We start from the raw sequence: 20355 nt of genomic DNA on the forward strand, positions 1-20355 counted from the left end.
TGGCTGCGTGGGGCGTGTGTTTTACCAATTTTCGAATGGACGACGATCGTCGAGCACCACTATACCCACCATAATCGAGAGCAGCCACCTTCATTGGCATCGCAGACAATTGCTTAGCACGGAGCCCTCGGCCACTTTACCTCTTCAAATAATGAAACAAGCCGAAAAACAAACCATTATTGACTCCGGCTCGCTCTTGGTCGCGGTTGCCCTATAAGTCAGACCCATCCACCCGCGCATTCCGAAGACTCCGTACAGGGAGTCAAACCTGCTCGGAGGAGCTCGAAGTCCAAAGCTCACTTTCAACCACCAGCACCATGTCCCGACTCACCCTATCCTCTCTAGTCCTCCTCCTATCGGCACCCCTGACCCTCGCTTGGGAATCAACATTCGACTACATCGTCGTGGGCGGCGGCACCGCCGGCGCAACCCTCGCAACGCGCCTCGCACAGGGCTCACAATCCGTCGCGCTCATCGAAGCAGGAACGCACTACGAATCCAGCTGGGCACTCGCTGCGATCCCGGGCGCTGATGTCCTCCCCGTGGGCTCTGACCCGAGCACACACCTCGATGCGGATTGGGGGTTTGTGACAACGCCGCAGACACATGCTGCAGGGAGGGAGATTCACTTTGCGAGGGGGAAGGGGTTGGGTGGGTCGTGAGTACTTACTTGTTCCTGGGCAATCGGGGATGAGGGGGGGTATGGATGCTGATTGCGATGGGGCAGGTCGGGGTTCAATTTTATGGTTTATCAGAGGTTTGAACCGTCCTTCAAGGTATCACGCTATGGACAATAACTGACATGGTTAGACCAACACGGGAATCTATGGCGCAATGGGCGGAGGTCGTTGGGGACGATAGCTATACATTCGACAACGCCCTTCCATTCTTCAAACGGAGCACAAAGTTTACGCCACCGGATACCCAGACCCGGTTCCAAAATGCGACGGTCAAATACAACGCCAATTCGTTCGAATCCAGTGGCGGTCCGCTAGAGATCACTTATCCTGACTACGCAATGTCGTTCTCGACATGGATGAGGCTTGGAATGGACGCGATTGGCCTGCCGGAGTCGGGGGACTTTAATAATGGTGAAGTTAATGGGTACCAGTATTGTGCATCGACCATCCGGGCGAGTGATCAGAAGCGAAGTACATCGGCATCTTCATTCTTGAAGTCAGGAGACCTGAAGGCGCTGAAGATCTTTGACAAGACACTCGCAAAGCGGATCCTCTTTGACGACCAGAAGAATGCAGTTGGTGTTGAGGTAGCGAATCAACTTGGGTTTCTTTCAAATATCACGGCCACGAAAGAAGTCATCATCTCTGCCGGCGCCTTCCAATCTCCGCAGCTGCTCATGGTCTCTGGAGTCGGACCCAAAGATCAGCTAGAAGAGCATGGCATCTCGGTCGTTGCTGAGAGACCCGGCGTCGGCCAGAATCTTTGGGATCACCCGTTCTTCGCGCCCAGCTACCGAGTCAACGTCGAGACTTTCACACGACTGGCCAATGACTTTGGATACCTGGCCTCGTCCTCCCTCGACTTCATCCTCAATCACTCAGGTCCACTGACAAACCCAGTCGCGGATTTCATAGCATGGGAGAAAATACCAGACAATCTCCGGTCGAACTTTTCCTTGGAAACACAGGACAGTCTAGCAAAGTTCCCCAGCGACTGGCCAGAGGCTGAGGTACTCACTCCCATGTTCATTGATAACTTACTACACTATGCTAACGAAATGGCCAGTACATGTCTGGAGCCGGCTACGTAGGCAATTTCTCCAACCTCCTAGAAACGCAACCAAAGGATGGGTACCAGTACGCTTCAATCCTCGGCGTGCTGATTACACCGACCTCGCGCGGAAACATCACCCTCCACTCCGCCGATACATCCGACGCTCCCCTCATAAATCCCAACTGGCTCTCCACACGCTCAGACCAGGAACTCGCAATTGCCCTCTTCAAGCGGATCCGCGCCGCGTTCACTAGTGACGCTATGAAGCCCGTTGTCATCGGCGACGAGTATAACCCTGGTCTTGCGACCCAGAGCGACGAGCAGATCCTGAACTGGATTAGGGACAATGTCATGACGCTTTGGCATCCGGCTTGTACGTGTAAGATGGGTGTAAAGGGGGATGAGATGGCTGTTGTGGATAACAAGGCGAGGGTATTTGGGGTCGGGAGGCTGAGGGTTGTCGATGCGAGTGCGTTTCCGTTTTTGCCGCCGGGGCATCCTCAGAGTACCGTTTGTAAGTTTTCCTCTCCGTTTCCCTCGTCCATTAGATATCGCGGCTAATGAGGGCAGATATGTTGGCTGAGAAGATTGCGGAGGATATATTGACTAACTCTTAGGGTTGTGAGGTTACTTTATCGGACGTTAGACATAGTAAACGAACTCATATTCTAGTACGGCGTATTCTATAACATGCAACTAATCAATTCTCAAAATATCATCAACGCGAACAACCTGCCCCGTCTTGATACTCTCATTAGCACATATCCCAGTCAAGATAGAAAGAGCACCATCAACATGGCTCGCAGCCCTCCGGTACGGATCACTCCCTTTAACTTCCCCGAAGAGATCGTTCAAAAGCTCCGGATCGCCACCGCCATGCCCACCACTCCCCTCGGGGATCTCAATCTCAACAGGCTTCCCAAAGTGCGGACGCAGCAATATCGATCTCGATTCCAGGGCACCTTCCAGCGACTGCTCGCCGCCAGAGTTCACATACGACTGTTCGACAACTTCAACCTCGAGCCGGCCCTTGCTCCCATTGAACATAACCCTGAACCCTTCCCAGGGTGCATACGCGGTCAGGGAGTAAGTAAGCACAGCCTTATTGCGGTACCGAACCATGACCCCCATCGTATCCTCGATGCTAATCCCGTCGCCGAAGACGGATTGGTCGCGGTAGTAAGCGTCCTCGTGCTCCGCGTCCAGGTACATGGCCTTGAGCTGCGGGTTCTGGTCAAGATGTAAAGCGAAGGGGTCCTCCTTCGCGACGTCGCTTCCAAAGGCCCGGGAGTAGAATTTCGTCTCTCCGCGCCGTTCCGCGTTCTCACGGCCGTAGAAGCGTAAATCGCCCATTGCGACGACACTCTCAGGCCGGCTGCGGAGCCAGAAATTCACTAGATCGAAGTGGTGCGTGGATTTGTGCACGAGTAACCCGCCGCTATTCCGCTTATCGCGGTGCCAGCGCCGGAAGTAGTCTGCGCCGTGCTGCGTGTTGAGGAGCCACTCGAAGTGGACAGAGTTCACTTCGCCGATCGCACCCGAGGAGAGGAGTTCGTAGATCTTGGTGTTGTGCGGCGCGTACCGGTAGTTGAAGGTGACACGAACTTGTTTCCCCTTCCGCTCGACGGCATTGAAGATCTCCGTGCACCGCGGGGCGTCGATGGTCATGGGTTTCTCGGTGATCACATTGCAGCCGGCATCGAGGGCGCGCGTAATATAGATGTTATGGGTGCGGTCGATGGTTGTGATGATGATTTCGTCGGGTTTGGTTTCGGCGATCATTTTGTCAAAGTCGGCGGCTAGGTATGTGGGGATTCGTGGGTGGTCGAGGGATTCGAGCTTGGAGTTTGCATAGTCGAGGCGGGTTTGGTTGGTGTCGCAGAATGCGACGAGTTGTGCGGTTTTGGGAAAGTCTTTGATGATTGCTGTGTAGAAGAAGATGGCGCGGCCGCCGGTGCCCACGAGGGCGTACTTCTTGGGCATGTTAGGTGCTCTTCTGGACTGTTATTCTTTGCAGGAGAGCGGTTTCTGTACTTGGTGAATTGGAATCCCCGTCCTTGTACTTCTGCTAAAGGTGGGCAGATACCCCGTATAAAAGCGCCTGCGGAGAACCTCGGGCGAAGTGAGCCCGACAAAGGACCGGACAGCTCAGCGATGCATGGCAGGAGACCATTTCCATGCCCAAAGTAGCATTTGCGCAACCCCAGGCGCAAATAGGCTAAATGAAAGTTGGAGATGTCGATGTCGATTTTCCATGAATGAGAGCGCTAGAATCAGGGCGGGGAAGGGATGATCGGCAACCCCGCGGTCTGGGGTAGGGTCATCGTGTGATATCGTGAGTGTATCCCCTTCAGAGACTGGTCGCATTTATCCAGCCCTTGTACAATATCTGCCTTGGCGAATCCTGCGAGTATCAGTGTCCAATCGCGCCCTGGTGTGTGATGGTCAAGAGGCACAAGCCGGCGATGGGGAGCTTGACCTCACGCCCTTGTTAGCCATGCTCCGGGAAATCTGTCACCGAGAGGGTATAAAGTGCTTTGTCTCCAATTTTTCGCCGTTGTGTTGTCGGTCTTTGAGGCTATACGACACTAGCAGCATCCAGCAACATGAGCGACAAGCAACCCCCCGCTGGCCTCGAGCCCGCCGACGCCATCACACCCGCAGTGGAAACCCGTGTGGAGCCCACACCCACTGCCGAAAAGGCCGCCCAGTTCCTAGCCAAAGTAGGTGGGGACCACTCATTCACGGCTGAGGAAGAGGCCAAAGTCCTCCGACGCATCGACCTGCGTGTTCTCCCTCTCTTGCTCGGCGCCTACTTCTTCCAGCAGCTTGACAAGTCCTCCCTCTCTTACGTATCCATCTTTGGCCTTGTCGAAGATGCCAATCTCGTCGGCCAGCAGTACTCATGGCTCGGCTCGATCTTGTACTTTGCCCAGCTGGTCATGCAGCCGGTCGCCGCGTTAGTTCTCGTTAAGCTGCCGACAGGAAAAGTTATTGCTGGTGCCATCTTCCTCTGGGGGAGTTCCTTGACGATCATGGCGGCGTGCACAGATTTCCCTAGCTTGCTTGGGTTGAGATTCTGTTTGGGAGCGTTTGAGTCGATGATTGGTAGGAGCTTCCCTTGCAATGATGTCGCTGTAGACCGGACTGACACCTTCGGTCAGCACCATCCTGTATCGCAGTCACGCAGATGTGGTGGCGCCGAGGCGAACAAACTGGGTAAGCTCCTCAAGCGTCGTCGGAAAATGGATAACTGACCTTGATAGGCGAGCGGCCGCCTGGAACGCAATGAACGGCGTCACATCCATAGTTCGTATCTCCCTCTCTGCCATTGGGAAACGAATACTAACTATCTAGGTCGGGAGTCTATTCACGTATGGCCTAGGGCATATCAAAAGCGACACGCTCTATTCCTACCAGGTATTTCCTCTCATCCAGATCTGCTTTCAAGCGACATTGCTAACCCCGATAGACGATCTTCATGCTGTGTGGTCTTCTCACGGTCGTGTACTCTGTGATCGTACTCATATTCATGCCGGACTCGCCGATGGAAGCCAAGTTCCTCTCCGAGCGCGAAAAGGTCATTGCTGTTGAGCGTCTCCGCGCAAACCAAATGGGTGTCGTCTCTCGAGACTGGCGCTGGGACCACGTGTGGGAGGCCGCCTTTGACGTGAAGACCTATTTGTGGTTCTTGTTGATTCTTACAATCTCGTGCGTGTCCTCTCTTTAGGTCTAACATCCGAACTTGGACAAGAAATCTCGGAGCTGACTGGCTAATGATCGACGTCAGAATTCCAAGCGGCGGCATTAGCACCTTTGGCTCCCTCATCATCAAGTCCTTTGGGTACACGAATTTCGACGCTATCCTGTTTAACCTGCCCTTCGGTGCAGTCCAGGTCGTTGTCATCCTCGGCGGCGGGTGGCTTGCAACGAGGTTCAAGACCAGAGGACTTGTTATTGCAGGGATCGCCACGATCGCTGCTATTGGTACGATTCTAATGCTTACTGTTCCCAGAGAGCACAAAGGTGCGCTTTTGTTTGGATACTACCTTGTAGGGTTTCCCCTGGACCATCGTATTCGACGTATAGGCCCACCGAATGACTGACTGAATGCAGGTATCGTGTCTAGCGGGAATCACGCCTTTAATTTACTCCTGGCAAGGAATAAACACGGCTGGTGATACGAAGAAGAAAGTGAACTCTGGCGTCGTCCTCGTAGGCATGTGCACGGGCAATGTGAGACTCGCCGCCGTCATTTGTCTTCCGTGGGCTGACCAACTTGCAGATTATCGGACCTCAACTGTACTCCATTGATCAGGCACCCGAATACCGTCCTGGTTTGATTGCGAATCTGGTGCTCTTTATCCTTGTTGGGATCCTTGCGATGTATGGCGCGCCCCCGTATCCTATATTCTCACAATGCACTAACCACTTGGGCAGTGTGGTGGATGCATATCTGTATTGGCTCAACAAGCAACATGCGAAGAAGCGAGAGGAGCTTGGGAAGAATGCCCGAATCGTTGACGAGTCGATGCTAAGAAAGGACGAAGTGCAGGAGAGCAAGGCACTGGAGCTGGAGGATGGTGGCGCTGAGAGGGACCGGAACGCGGTTGATAAGGGGTTCCTCGACACGACAGACCTCAAGAACGAGGACTTTATCTATGTCTATTAGGCGGATGAGCGAGCCTTGGCTGCGAACGTGGGTATATTGATATTTTCCTGGTACATTCGATTTGATACGTACATGTATGTCGCTATAGGTTGAGCCTAGGCTAGTCGGTAGAAAGTCAAATACTGATTCTTCCGTGTCAGAGTTCCGCAGACTCATTGCATTCCATGACCATTCAGGCACAGAGCATATAGCAGATGTAGAGACAGGATAGGCGACGAGTACTATCATTCAGTCTGTGCAGGCCCCTTCCAAGCGCTCCTTTTGTCTGACTTGGTAGCCGTTTAGTAAGGTATAATATTCACAACAGCGGGTATGGTTCTGCTTCCGATCCGGTCTAATAGTTGTCAGCGAATGTTTATTCATCGTACGGGGAATAGACCGTGTGTACTTACACATAAGCACGAAAATGAACTCCGACAACAGATCCTTGGTCAAATGGAATCGTCTTTTCATTGTGAAAGTCTCCTGGTGCTTCCCTTGCCTCTCACCATCTCCTCGCAGTAACCTGCTTTCCCTTCTTTTGCTGGACAGCCTGCCCAACATTGTTTTGGTTCGTCCGGGACGCTATCTTCGTAGATAGTTCCACAAGCCGGCCATGTAGACCCTCGAGCGTTTTCTGAATATCACGTATCTCCTTCAACATCGTTTCGATCGTGTCGTGCTAACCCAAGATTAGTCTCAAGCAACGAACGTAGAGAGAATGGCGTTTGTGGTTGCTTACTTCTGGACGCTTCCTGCTCTCTTCAGCAACAAGGTTGTTCACGTGTTCCTCAAGCTTCGCTTTGTCGATTTTGTCCTTTAGGCGCTGCTCCTGGCGTTGTTTCTGAGCTGTGGTCAGCGGGAACACGTTGTTGTAGATGAGGGGATTGAAACCTGGATTCCTCTGGCTTTTCCTCTTCTTCTCGACATGGTGGAGATTGAGATGGATCAAACGACGATTGTTGAGCGAGAATACTCTCAATTAGGGGCGGAGACGGAGACTTGGGAGTGGACGGAGTGTTGTTGACGGGAGCCGGCAGAGGTGAGGCTCTTGTGTTGCCAAAGATGGCAGGCAGGTCACGGGGTCTTTGTTACCTGAGCTGGTTTGAGTGAATTGCTTCTCCCACAGATTTCTCCTTTCCTCATAATGACTGATTCCCTGGTGCGCTTTGTTTGGCTTGCGATGTTTAGCTCTGGCGCTATGCTCTAACATGACTTGCAAAGATGTGTTGAAGTTCTCTTTTATCATGGTTAACCCTGGGCCTTGAAAATTAGAGAGGTTAAGAGGACTTGAGTGCTGGTGGACAGCATGCAGTAAGAAAGAACCCGACCAGCCAAATAATATGCTAAGAAATACACAGAGTATATGCCTCAAACCCGCTGGTCGGCCACAACTGATTTTGAACCCTCCTTGCCCGGCGCATCCTTTATGCTTAGGCGTCCTGAAACGCAAACTCCATGCTGCCCAAGACGAAGTCTGACTGTTGTGCTCTTGAAAGTTTGGTGGATGGCCCAGAATGCCCGATGACACGCTTCCGCAATAGGGGGCTGGTGCTCAAAGTCAACACATGGCATCCACGAACAATGTGGGGTCATCGCTTTGTGCGGACTGTTCCAGTGACGCTGTTCCCCATTATAACACATTCATTCCCTTTGTCTTTCCAGAATTCAGACAATAGGTATCCGGACAAAGCGCACGGCTCCAGCCCAGATATAAAATGAACATCAAAGTCCAATTGAAATCCGCATCAAGCGACTCCACTCGGTAGTATTGAACAATCTGAAGAAAATTCACAATGTCGAGACACTTCAGTCAGCTCCCCGAGGAAATTATTCTGGATATTTGCAAGAACCTCTCTACCAGCAGCTTGGCAGCATTCGTGAAAACTTCCTCACGGACCTACCGCATAGGCCAAGCAGTGCTCTACTCACCACAACCGGATAGCCGAGAGCTACTGTATGTCATTAAATGGTCAGCGACAAAACGCCAGGAACGTACTATGCAATATGTCCTCCCTATGATTCTACGCTCTGATGAGGAAACGAGATTCAGAGGGTTGATTCACGCTAGCAAAGCAGGTTTTACTGACCTTGTTCGCTCCATGCTCGACAGTGGCGTGTGCCCTGACCCTCCGATTACTGGCCTGCAAAGCTCAGAAAACCCATACGAGTTCGAGGAGAGCTCGCCCCTCATGGCGGCATTGGAAGGCAGACATTATGAGATTGCAGAGATTCTACTGGCAAGTGGCACTGACCCCGGCCTCTATGGCATGGAGCAGGCTGCGATGCTAATTGCAGCAGGCGACAAACGAATCGGCCAGATATTGATTGACCAAGGTCTAGAAGTCCACGGCGTGGATGCTTCGGACCATAGCACCATGCTGCATAAACTCTGCAATATAGAACACGTTCCCATGGCTGCTATTGAATTGCTCCTTGAGAACGGACTTGACATCAACCAAGCCAACGCCAACCAAGAGAGCCCGCTCAATTGGGCAATCCGATTCGGCAAGCCCACATCGACTCAGCAGGATATCGTCCGCCTTCTCCTCTCCCGAGGCGCGCCAATAAATGAGCTTTGTAATTCCAATGGAGATTTCCCGATTCACGTCGCGGTCGCATTGGGCGAAACCCAAATGGTAAGGCTCCTTATCCAAATGGGCACATCGGTCAATGCTGTTAACAATCAGGACTCTACTCCACTTGGTATCTTGGGCTCCCTGGGCTTTGAGAACTACTGTAACGACCAAGAATATGAGACGGCCAAAGCTCTTCTGAATGGCGGGGCGTCATTACAGCGGAACCTCTCCTGGGCGGCACGGCTGATAAAGAGAGCTGCAAGAAGTGGGCATGTCAATTACGTCCGTCTGCTTCTCGGCGTTTGGAAAAGTCAAGTACCCCAGCAGCAACCACTGTCGCTTCCAGCTCGTTTTCTCGCAGCGGCTGCGCTGGGAGATGTTCAAATGATGCAGGATGTGCTGGACATGGACCCGGAATTCTTCTATACCCTCCCAGCAGCCAACCCGTCGGTGCTTGAGGTTGTAGTCAGAAGTGGGAACCAAGAGGCTGTTCGATTTATCACCAGCAAAATACACTACTGGCCAGGGAACCATAAGGTCACACTTCGCCATGCCCTAGCTCACGGAACAGAGGAAACGATTCGCTTCCTACTCGCACACTTCAGCATTATCAAAACAAGGGATCTAATCAAGGGCGTTGAAAGAGACTCACCGGCAACGCTCACACTTCTTCTAGGTCGGCTGAACGAACTCATTTTGGAGAGAGACCAATCATCTTCTGAGAATGCACTCGAGTTCGATGATGACGAGAAAATCACACAAAAGATCAGCCAAGCATTGAAGGCTGCAGCGACAATTGGCAAGGTCGAAGCGGCCAGTCTATTATTGTCATTCATAGCAGGGCACAGGCTGGACTGCAGTCAGAACCATCTCCCTCTAATTATTGCGACAACGCGCGGGCACGAAGTAATCGCTCTGATGATAATCCGCCAGGGACACGCGCTCAACACTCCTGACAAACCGGAAAACCACCGCTAATGTACGCAGCAAGTTATGGAAGAATAGCTCTTATGAGAGCATTGATCAAAGCTGGAGCTGACCCAAAACTGACAGATTCAGATGGCAGGTCTGCAATTCTCATGGCAGCCGCAGGAAAGCAGCACGACGCCGTCCGCTACCTCATGGAGACACTCCCGCTCTCCACGCTTCTACCCCCTGGAAATATCAAGACGGAGGCGGCACGGGTGAATCTCATAGCTTACGCCGCCCGGTATCGCATCCCCGACCTCGGAGACTATCTAATGACCCATCCCGACATCTACGAAACCCTCTTTTATCTCTACTTCTGGGCCGCCCGTCACGGCAAGGCGCACCTCGTGGACGTTCTTCTCAGCCACACCCCGCTCAAGCTACTGCAGCGAGAGTCATACCTACGTAGGCGAGAAGAAATAACCGAGCCCGCTTTGGTCTATGCTACTTCTGCCCCGGCAGAGAGGCTTAAAGTGGCAAACGCTCTGCTCCACCACGGGGTAGACGTCAATTTGGATGATCTTAAGGGCAGAACGGCCTTGTCGTATGCTGCGGAGAATGACTACGTGGACACCGCGAGACTTCTGGTCGCTGCAGGCGCAAAATACAACAAGGGCTGACAAAAAGGGCAAGACACCCCTCCATTATGCCTCGAGCGACGAAATGATTAGAATTCTGTATTCTGGAAGGTGAGCAGCTTCTTTTGTTATTGTCTTATAAGTGGAACCTTTCTTTCTGTCCCCATATTCAGCTACATAGAATGAATCAAAACATATCAACCCCATTAGAAGAGTTGAGAATTAACATATCTGCTCACTCTTGCTTAGTATGCTGTAGTCTTGCTAGGTCCACACCCCTTTTACTCTATATGCAAGTCTCTACTGTGGATCCAGCAAGACACGACCAGGACCTCAGGAACGGAAGATGTTTTGCGCTTGTGCTTCTGACTTGCAGCGGCCCTGCGGCATCATCAACCTTCCTTTCGATGCGCTATTATAGATCCCTTGCATTGTTAACGGTTTCACTGTCTCTCTGGAAGTGGTCAAGATTGGATATCGTTATTGTTCGCCCTTTTTAGAGTCCAGGCCCCGACATGTGGGGACTCGGATCCCTGGGGGAAAATACGAGCGAAGCCAGCTTGGGGCCTCGCTCCCACTGGCAAGAGGGTCCCCCGGTAGACTAGTGTGTCACGCAAACTCGACAGGGTATTAACAAGGGCTAAAAAGCCATTGCCAGGTGCCCATCTCGCCTGTCTGACCTTGTGCTGAATGGGCACTAGCGTGGAGGTGTCCAGGACCAGGTTACGCTCGGCATTTTTTCCTTCCCCGCGTCTCCACGTTTACGACGGTAGTACCGCCCACGGAGGCTTGCTGGGATGCTACATGGATCACATGCAATCCGACCCGGTGATGGTTTGCAGCGGTAAGGGATGTGAATCGAGAGTTTTAAGGGCTGGAGTGCTCGTTTACAGCTTGTCCCTTATAGGCTCGTGTTTGCCTTTCCAAACCGCGACGAACAGGGTCCATCCCCCTCGCTCGTCTAGAATTTTCGCGATTGGCTGGACGGCTCGAAACCCGAGAATTCTTGCGAATTCCCCAGATTTGGGGCCTCCACATCTCACGATGCACTATCGATGGTCATGGTCATGATGAATTGACCACCAGCTCTATAAAGAAGTGCTTGCGCACAATGGCCATCTCCTATCTACCTTTACTTTCCATTACAATCTCACTTTCGGATCCCATTCCCCTACTTCCACCACGATGGACGAAATCAAGGCGTCTCGCACAGAACGCGAGGTCGTCGACCCCCTCAAGCCCTCAATGACCGGCACCGTGGGCATCAGCGATGAGATACTCGCCCAGATGTCGGACAAAATCCAGGACTTCACCCAAACGATGGAACGCGCCCATCGCGCTTCGGAGTTTGAACACAGTATGACCAATGCCGAAGCTGTCAAACTCTTCCCCAAAGCCATAGCCTGGTCATTTCTCATCAGTCTCTCGATTATCATGGAAGGGTACGATACTTCACTTTTGGGTTCATTCTACGCCTACCCTACTTTCGCCCAAAAGTTCGGTTCATTCGATGAAAGGAGCAACACCTATCAAGTCAGCTCGTCGTGGCAGTCCGGTCTCCAGAATGGAACGCAGGTTGGGCAGATCATGGGCTTGATGGTCGCTGGCCTCATTGCGGACCGGTTTGGGTACAAGAAGACAATGTTCGGTGCCATGGTCATTTTGTGCGGGTTCATCTTTCTCATGTTCTTCGCCCAGAACGTCGGCATGCTCTTCGCCGCTGAGCTGCTGTGTGGCCTTCCTTGGGGTGCTTTCCAGACCTTATCCGTGACCTATGCGGCCGAAGTGGCGCCCACGATTTTGCGACCCTACCTGACCGCGTACGTGAACCTCTGCTGGGTGACAGGACAATTCATTTCGATTGGCGTCCTCCGCGGTCTCCTACACCGAACTGACGAGTGGGGCTGGCGAATTCCCTACGCTATTCAATGGGTGTGGCCGTTGCCAATCATGGTGGGCCTCCTTTTCGCACCGGAAAGCCCCTGGTGGTTGGTGCGCCACAACCGACTTGATGAAGCAAGACGCTCTCTCCTGCGCTTAACAACTCGTGAAAACAGGCGCTATGACCCAGATGACGCAATCGCCTTGATGGTGGTCACGAACACTCAGGAGGAACTCAGCCGGGAGGGGGTTTCGTACTGGGACTGCTTCCGAGGCACCAACCTTCGACGAACTGAGATAGCCTGTGCCTCCTGGATGTCACAATGCTTGACTGGGATATGGTTTGGGGGTAATATCACGTATTTTCTTCAACAGCAGGGATTTAGCGCAGACCAGTCGTTCAATTTTGGTCTGGGGTTGAACGCACTGGCATTTTTGTCGACCCTTGGCTCATGGTTCGTTATGCGGTGGGTAGGGCGGCGTAAACTCTATCTCTGCGGCACAGGAACAATGCTTTCAGTTCTTCTGATCGTTGGTTTTATGGGTATACCGGCCAGCAATGCGGGAATCAGCTATGCCTCAGCAGCGATGTTGATGCTCTTCGTCCTCGCCTATGACCTCACAGTTGGCCCCGTGTGCTACGCCCTTGTCTCTGAGATTCCATCTACTCGTCTGCGGATCAAGAGCGCGGTTTTAGCTCGAAATGCGTACAACATCACAACCATCGGAGCAAATTTCCTGAATCCGCCGATCCTCAACCCGACGGCCTGGAACCTGCGGGGCAAAGGTGGCTTCATCTGGGCTGGATTCTGCTTCCTTTGTTTGGTTTGGATGTACTTTCGTCTTCCTGAGCCAAGTGGTCGTACCCCGAGTGAGTTGGATGTGCTCTTTGAGAATAAGATCTCGGCGAGGAAGTTCAGTGAGACGGAGGTGGATACGTTCCGGTCTGTGGCGATGCAGGAGCACTGATCTTTTTACTTTGTTTGATTAGTTATGTGACTGTTCGGTGCTCAGGATACTCCTATTCAGGTAGCAGTTATTAAGGGCGGAGTGTCGTGGTGGTAGTGGTAGTGGTGGTGGTGGTGGTGGTGGTGGTGAATGGCGGCAGGGTTTCCAGCGGGATTCGCCCACAAGTTTCTTCGAGGTAGTTGTCAGTCATACGCTAGGAAAGCTAGTATAGTCTTAACAGCTCTCTAAGAAATTGGATTCAGATTTAGGATTGAACTCCGTTACATTTCCACGATGATATATTGTGGCGTCACGCTCCCAACGACTTTATAAACTCTCTCACCTTGCCGTAAATCCTCCATATCTCTCCCAATATTCCGCAGAACGCGGGGTAGGCATAGTATATAAGAAGGATCTACCCCTTCTTAGCAGACCCTGCATGTAATGCACAAACATACTACTACCCAAAGATGTGACAATGAGCTACCCCTTCCTCAACCTGCACCCTACAACTCCCCTGCTCTATAGCCCGTCAGCACCCGGCATCCCACCCTCCAAGAAGACGACAGAAGAAAGGTTAAAGCCAGTGGTATGTACACTGCATTGATATCCATCGCGCTCTATAGAAGTTTCGCCTAGAAAGCTAACGCCACATACCCCCTGGATTAGGGCGGTGCACCCTCCAATGCCGAACCCAGACTCACACTCTACCCCCATGCCGAATCAACGGGGACGATACATGACTTCGCCAGACATATTATTACACCCTTCGATGAGGGCTTCATGCTCGATCCTCTCAAGCTCAGCGCGGCTACCCCATTCCTCTCGCCCGTGCTGCGCGTTCCCGGCCCAATATGGTACCAGGAATTCCGAGTTGTCGATCTTGAGAGCACCGGGGTTGCGCTGCCTGACAGGTACCCGGAGCTTTTGAACCGTATCCCGAATCTTCGCCTTGTTCGTGTTTTGCCCGTCGAATTGGTAGTTGAGAAGGAATATTGTGGTCGCGGCACGGAGTTGAACGCACAAAGGATTAGGGCAGATGGACAAGCAGATCAAATCCAACCGCTCATATCCACATCGTTGCCGATCGCGAGTGGAAGCGTTGACATGGTTATTGCGCGGAGCTTGCATAGAATAAGGAGACTGGGGCCCCAGGCTCGCGCTTCAGACATGGAGCGAACCCTTGCTGAGTGTTTCCGTGTACTACGACAGGGAGGAATCCTGGAGTATATCTTCTTCGAACGACGGCTTAGCAATGCTGGGCCGCGCGCCAAAGAGCTAGAGGAAATATGGAATGTCGACGTTGATGGTGCTTTGTCAATCAGTCATTTCATGGAGGCTCTTGACCAGGCCGGCTTTATAGGAGGGCAGCATCTTAGGACGATTTTTGGGTTGGTCACTCTGAATCGTTTATTCGATGCGCATGGGAGACGGAGAGGCAAGGGTATACGAGCCGAAGTAGGCCTGATGGGTCCGGGGATGGGGAGTACGAGCTCACCAGGGGCAGAGGGGCTGAGAGAGTTGCAGAAGGAGTGTGAGGAATCAGGGACTGGGTGGAGATGCGTGATTGGGTGGTGTATTAAGCCATGACCGTTTTTATTAGTGCAACCCTGTGCTGTACCCCGCACAATCCAAGAGTCTCATCTCCACTTCCTCATCACCGGAGCAGTGCATGAGACTTAGCAACGCACAGTTTCATCTTTCGACCATAATTGTTGAATCAGGCTTCCACTTTCATTCCCCTTTTATGCCCATTTTTATCCTCACTCTCCATCAGCACAGCCTTAGTACAACGTCAGAAACCGAGTAGATGACCATGCCAAAACCTCCCCCATGCGACGCTTGCGCCCTCCGCCGGGTCAAATGCGACACCTGCAACCCATGTACCTGGTGCCTCAAACATGACCAACCATGCACATACCTCCGGATCCGCAAGCGTCGTGGGCCCAAGGGCCCCAGGCCCTCGACAATAGTCAGGGTTGCCGAGCAGCGAACACTGTCGCCACGGACGGATGAAGCTTCCATTGCTTCCATGCCGGTTAGTTCGACAGTTTATACCCCGGCGACACCGAGCAGTGTCTCTGGATATACCAGCCGGATCCCACTATCGCAATACTTCACGTACCTGGACATGTATCAGTCGAAGCTCTACGCGATCTGGCCCGTCGTAGCGGCCGAGAATCTCAAGGCGAGATTATGCGACGAGACACATATCGAGCCGGATGTTCATGCTCTTGCGGCTGCTCTGAGCGCTGCAACGATTCTTCAACTGCGACTGCTGGACGCGGAGGCCGATAGTAGCTCTGCAGCTGCTACGAGCGAAGCATTCGTGCGGGAATGTCTGCGGCATCGGAATACGTTGACCTCCTCAAATACGATATCGACAAACTTGCTGTTGATATCGCTCTTCTTGCACATGTACTACGCGAATACAGGGCAGATTCACGCGGCAACGTTTGCGCTGCGCGATGCGATTACGTACGTCCATCTCTTACGACTCGATGATGAAGACACGCTGGACTCGCTACCGGTGGAGGAAAGAGAGGTTGGGATTCGGATCTTCTGGGTTCTTTTCGTGACTGAACGGTAAATGCACTTCAATACCGGCCCCCATACCCTCCTTCAAGACCACGAGCAAAGCTGAGATGACTCCCACAGAACATTCTGCAGCACGCACGGAATCCCAATCCTGCTACAGAAAATATCATACCTCCCCGACCCAACGCAAGAAATGAACAACGGCATCTGCTCGATAACCGGCTTCTGCTGCCTCGTGCGCCTCTTCACACTCGCCGAGTCGCTGCTCCCCTCAAAGACGAAAGCAATCGAGCGTCCACAGGAGAAGGGAGAGTTGCAGTTACTCTACCAGGATATCACCTCGAATTCCGTGACCGTGGGGCAGGGACATGAACAAGGACAGGGCTGTACGAGTTTAAGCATGGTAACGCTACAAGAGGTCGATATCCAGACAACGAGAGCGTGGCTCCAGTCACTTCTCTGGCAGCGCGCGTTGTCGAACTTCTTACTGGACTCGCATGCGCGCGAGGCCCAGTTTACACCAGAGTTTCCGTTGACTCTTGCGAAGGGGTTGTTGGGCTTTCTTTCGAGGATTCCGCTCGAGTCTATCCGGCCGCATGCTTATGCTATGGTACATATTTGCCCTACTTCCTACTACCATAAACACCCCATAATTTGAGGGCAGAGCGCACCGGAGCTGACCACAACATACAAAATAGGAAGTAAAGCTTACCCAAGTCGCCCACACGCTACTGGATATAATAATGATCGTCCCCTCAATCCGGCGCGCACGGAGCTCACAGTCGAGTCCCGTGGACGTCGTCCTCGCCCTGGAAAAGCTACTCCGCTCTCTCTTTCGTCGCGAGAGCGAGACCGTCGCGTGTATGCGGAGGCGGTTGAGTGAGGTGGATTTTGGGCCTGTGAGTTTGGTGGGGGTCGAGTTGGGGCGGGGATTGCTGCGGGACACGGATGGCTCTGTAGACGAGGGTGCGTGCGAGGGCGAGGATGAGGACCAGGGGCAGGAGGAGGCGGGGCATGGGGTGGCTTGGTGGGATAGTCACAGCCTGGGACTGGAGCTGGGATTGGAGTTGGAGGGGACGCCGCTTGAGCAGGGGATCATTGAGGGTGAGGGCCAAGCGCAGTGGTACGGATGAGATGCAAAGTTTGCCAATCAGACAAGGATATAAACTAGACTCGGTCTCATTTTCGGGGAAACTATAGCATGGATTTCGCACCAAGTCAGTGTTTCGACGGTTCATGCCATGCGGGACCCCAGTCAGAACCAGTCAGAATTTCCGCGAGAATTCTCGCGAGACCACGTGGAGGCTGGAGGAGTCCACGGCTCCTGCTCGTATCCCAAACTTGATGCTCCTCCCACCCAGCTTCCCACCTCCGAAATTATCCAAACCCATGTCGGACCGAGCGGCATGGGGCGTCCATCTCTATTCGGTGCGGAGACTGCATTCCACGCCGTTCCCCCCATCCGGGAATTCTTCGGCATAATCACCGCCGAGGAAGCTGGATGAGGCACCTGGGCCAGCTGCACCTGGCCATCCACATTGTCTCAGCGCCGTGTTGCATGCACATTCGAATTCGCATGGGCAACCACACTTCCTCGTCGCATTCGGGGAGCTCGGGGAGAACCAAGACTCATAATGCCGCCGAGAATTTCCACGACTCGCGCCGCGTGACCGGAGTTGTTGGCTTCAAATAGGTCTGATTGCCTTTTTTTTTTGCAGTTGGGACGGGCATCACTTCGATAAAAACTGTCGCTCAGGTCTCTCTCTGTTCTGTCTTTGTGGATTGAGCACATGTCGGAATAATGGCGCACCGCTACACCTTTGCACAAACTCCCCTCGCCCACCCGGAGGCGATTGTCGGCGGAACAGACGGGTTAAATTTTCGATTCACAGTCCTCGCAGATGGCCTGCTCCGCTACGAATATGCGTTCGATGGACAATTTGAAGACCACGCCTCTGTCCTCGCCGTTAACCGGCGCCTCCCCGTTCCAGAATTCCGCGTCAAGGAGACCGCGACGAGCCTCGAGATCATCACGCGCCGCTTCCACCTCACCTACGACAGGAATGCCTTTTCACCCAGCGGTCTCAGCGCAGCCGTCAAAGGCAGTTACTGGGAACATAGTAGTGTATGGCATTACGGCGACGAGAACGGCACCCTCGGCGGGACGGCGCGCACGCTCGATGAAGCGGATGGGCGGGTCGATATGGGGCATGGGATTGTCTCGCGGAAGGGGTATGCGAGTATCGATGATTCCAGGTCGATGCTATTCGACAAGAACGGATGGCTTGCGACGAGGAGAGACGGCGACCGTGTTGACGGATACTTGTTCGCGTATGGACATGACTATCGCGCGGCGGTCAAAGCGTTCTATGCGCTTTCGGGCCCTCAGCCTCTCCTTCCGCGGTGGGCTCTGGGAAATTGGTGGAGCCGGTACCATGCGTATGACGAGGCGGAGTTTCTGGAGCTCATGGAGAACTTCAAATCAAGACGGATTCCGCTCTCTGTTGCTGTTCTCGATATGGACTGGCATATCGTCAAGGATCCCCGGGTTGCCGAGGCGGGTGTCACTGGGTGGACGGGGTATAGCTGGAACCATCAGCTGTTCCCCGATCCCGAGGCGTTCTTGAAGAAGCTGCACGATTATGACCTAAAGACTTCGCTGAATGTCCATCCCGCTGATGGGGTTCAGAGCTACGAGGATCTGTACAAGGAAGTCGCAAACGCTCTTGGCCACGATACCTCTTTCAACGATCCAATCCAATTCGATATCACAAACCAGGCCTTCCTGGACGCATACTTTGACGTCCTGCACCGACGACTCGAAAGCCAGGGTGTCGACCTCTGGTGGGTAGATTGGCAACAGGGACAGCATTCCCGGATTCCCGGAATCGACCCCCTATGGGTCCTCAACCACTTCCACTTCCTCGATAGCGGCTACGATGGAAAGCGACCTCTGACCTTCTCCCGTTACGGCGGCCCAGGATCCCATCGGTACCCCATCGGCTTTTCGGGAGACACGCACATCACCTGGGAGTCCCTAGCCTTCCAACCGGAATTCACAAACACTGCCTCGAACATCGGATACGGCTGGTGGAGCCACGATATCGGCGGTCATATGCACGGAGCGAAGGATAACGAGCTGTTGATCCGCTGGGTGCAGTACGGGGTCTTCTCGCCCATGTTCCGTCTCCATTCATCCGACAACCCATGGAACGCAAAAGAGCCGTGGAACTTGAGTGGTGATGAGGAGCGCATACTCACCCGATTCCTCCGTCTCCGACACCGACTCGTTCCGTATCTCTATACGATGAATGCGCGCGCTGCGAGGGACGACCTCCCACTCATTCAACCAATATACTGGGGATACCCCGAGCACGACGAGGCATACCAGGTTCCGAATCAGTACCTGTACGGATCTGAACTCATGGTTGCGCCGATTACGGCACCGAGAGATAAAGAGTCTGGTCTTGGGCAGGTCCTCGTCTGGTTCCCGCCCGCGAGACATGTTGATATCTTTAGCGGCGTCGTATACGATGGTAATCGTTTGCTCTGGGTCGCGAGGCCGTTGGATGCCTACCCTGTCTTTGCACGCGAGGGCTCGATCATCCCGTTGGACGCAGAGGCTGAGCCGGAGAACGGGTGTAAGGAACCAGACGGGATTGAGCTTGTCGTAGTCGTGGGTGCGGATGGGTCTTTCGAGCTACTCGAGGACGAGGGCACTGGGGCGACGTTGGATGAGATTGAGTTCTCCAGCACTTTGATCACTTTCTCGCAGTCTGCTGGCCGATTGACAATCAATCCGAGAAAGGGAGCCTCCTCTCCTCGAACCCATCGCACCTGGTCCATCCGTTTCCCAGGCTTCTCCTCCGCAAAGGAAATCCACTTCCACGTCAACTCCACAGCGCAAGGCGTCCACCCGGAAGGAAGCACCACAGGTCTCACCGTCCGACTCGGCTCACACAGTGTCGATGATGAACTTGTGCTGAGTATCGGCGAGAATCCGCAACTCGACGTTGTATCGCCGAATCCTCGGATCATGACATTCCTTCAACAGGCGCAGATGAGTCTTGGTCTCAAGGATCGGATGTGGAAGGTTGTTTCAAAGGAGGCGCCTGCTGCAGTCAGGGCGGGCGAGTTGGTTGCGTTGGGTCTGAGGGATGAGATATTGCACCCGATTTTGGAGGGGTTGCTTGCTGTTGCATAGGTTTTGTTTAGTTATATGTACAGGTTGTCAATCTAATTCCCTTTTTCGCTTCAACAACGGTCGCAACGAGCCTACTTTTCGTACTGTGGAGAAGACAACTAGGGCAAGCGCCCAGAGCCACGCAGGAGCGGTCGAGAGAGAACCCACCTGGTCGATCTATTACCTGTTGATCAAGGGCATGCGTCCTCGTTAGTTTGATTCTTCTAGGTTGAAGTAGTCCAGAGAGTTGATGAATGGGTTGATATTTCAGCTGGTCTGGCATCTATGGTTCTG

The 20355-nt window shown here is 53.2% G+C and overlaps 9 protein-coding genes across 9 annotated transcripts; 8 read left to right on the plus strand and 1 right to left on the minus strand.

Moving 5' to 3' along the window:
- Positions 1-317: 317 nt before the first annotated feature.
- Positions 318-2351, plus strand: BJX68DRAFT_267781 (GMC family oxidoreductase; the record flags this gene model as incomplete). Its single annotated transcript, XM_071045906.1, has 5 exons — positions 318-658; positions 728-757; positions 811-1690; positions 1747-2248; positions 2305-2351. The coding sequence occupies 5 exons, from the start codon at positions 318-320 to the stop codon at positions 2349-2351; spliced, it is 1800 nt and encodes a 599-aa protein (XP_070898248.1).
- A 79-nt stretch (positions 2352-2430) lies between these two features.
- Positions 2431-3717, minus strand: BJX68DRAFT_255898 (Gfo/Idh/MocA family oxidoreductase; the record flags this gene model as incomplete). The annotated part of the gene is made up of 1 exon (XM_071043122.1): positions 2431-3717. One exon carries the CDS (start codon positions 3715-3717, stop codon positions 2431-2433), a length of 1287 nt encoding a protein of 428 aa, XP_070898249.1.
- A 623-nt stretch (positions 3718-4340) lies between these two features.
- BJX68DRAFT_267783 (putative MFS transporter) lies at positions 4341-6406 on the plus strand (the record flags this gene model as incomplete). Its single annotated transcript, XM_071045907.1, has 9 exons — positions 4341-4842; positions 4899-4953; positions 5001-5043; positions 5092-5154; positions 5207-5445; positions 5525-5786; positions 5851-5970; positions 6020-6120; positions 6175-6406. 9 exons carry the CDS (start codon positions 4341-4343, stop codon positions 6404-6406), a joined length of 1617 nt encoding a protein of 538 aa, XP_070898250.1.
- A 1775-nt stretch (positions 6407-8181) lies between these two features.
- Positions 8182-9942, plus strand: BJX68DRAFT_267784 (ankyrin repeat-containing domain protein; the record flags this gene model as incomplete). Its single annotated transcript, XM_071045908.1, has 1 exon — positions 8182-9942. The coding sequence occupies one exon, from the start codon at positions 8182-8184 to the stop codon at positions 9940-9942; it is 1761 nt and encodes a 586-aa protein (XP_070898251.1).
- A 101-nt stretch (positions 9943-10043) lies between these two features.
- Positions 10044-10553, plus strand: BJX68DRAFT_267785 (ankyrin repeat-containing domain protein; the record flags this gene model as incomplete). Its single annotated transcript, XM_071045909.1, has 1 exon — positions 10044-10553. The coding sequence occupies one exon, from the start codon at positions 10044-10046 to the stop codon at positions 10551-10553; it is 510 nt and encodes a 169-aa protein (XP_070898252.1).
- A 1143-nt stretch (positions 10554-11696) lies between these two features.
- On the plus strand, positions 11697-13361 carry BJX68DRAFT_255901 (general substrate transporter; the record flags this gene model as incomplete). The annotated part of the gene is made up of 1 exon (XM_071043123.1): positions 11697-13361. One exon carries the CDS (start codon positions 11697-11699, stop codon positions 13359-13361), a length of 1665 nt encoding a protein of 554 aa, XP_070898253.1.
- Positions 13362-13818: 457 nt separating this feature from the next.
- BJX68DRAFT_267787 (class I SAM-dependent methyltransferase) lies at positions 13819-14930 on the plus strand (the record flags this gene model as incomplete). Its single annotated transcript, XM_071045910.1, has 2 exons — positions 13819-13929; positions 14010-14930. 2 exons carry the CDS (start codon positions 13819-13821, stop codon positions 14928-14930), a joined length of 1032 nt encoding a protein of 343 aa, XP_070898254.1.
- Positions 14931-15156: 226 nt separating this feature from the next.
- Positions 15157-17383, plus strand: BJX68DRAFT_267788 (uncharacterized protein; the record flags this gene model as incomplete). Its single annotated transcript, XM_071045911.1, has 4 exons — positions 15157-15926; positions 15999-16488; positions 16577-16982; positions 17079-17383. The coding sequence occupies 4 exons, from the start codon at positions 15157-15159 to the stop codon at positions 17381-17383; spliced, it is 1971 nt and encodes a 656-aa protein (XP_070898255.1).
- BJX68DRAFT_276372 (putative alpha-xylosidase) lies at positions 17143-20098 on the plus strand. Its single transcript, XM_071048083.1, has one exon. The coding sequence runs from the start codon at positions 17680-17682 to the stop codon at positions 20080-20082; it is 2403 nt and encodes an 800-aa protein (XP_070898256.1). The 5' UTR covers positions 17143-17679; the 3' UTR covers positions 20083-20098.
- The last annotated feature ends 257 nt before the right edge of the window (positions 20099-20355 follow it).

The sequence above is a fragment of the Aspergillus pseudodeflectus genome, assembly GCF_044049435.1.
Source record: "Aspergillus pseudodeflectus strain CBS 756.74 chromosome Unknown BJX68scaffold_26, whole genome shotgun sequence".
NCBI lineage: Eukaryota > Fungi > Ascomycota > Eurotiomycetes > Eurotiales > Aspergillaceae > Aspergillus > Aspergillus pseudodeflectus.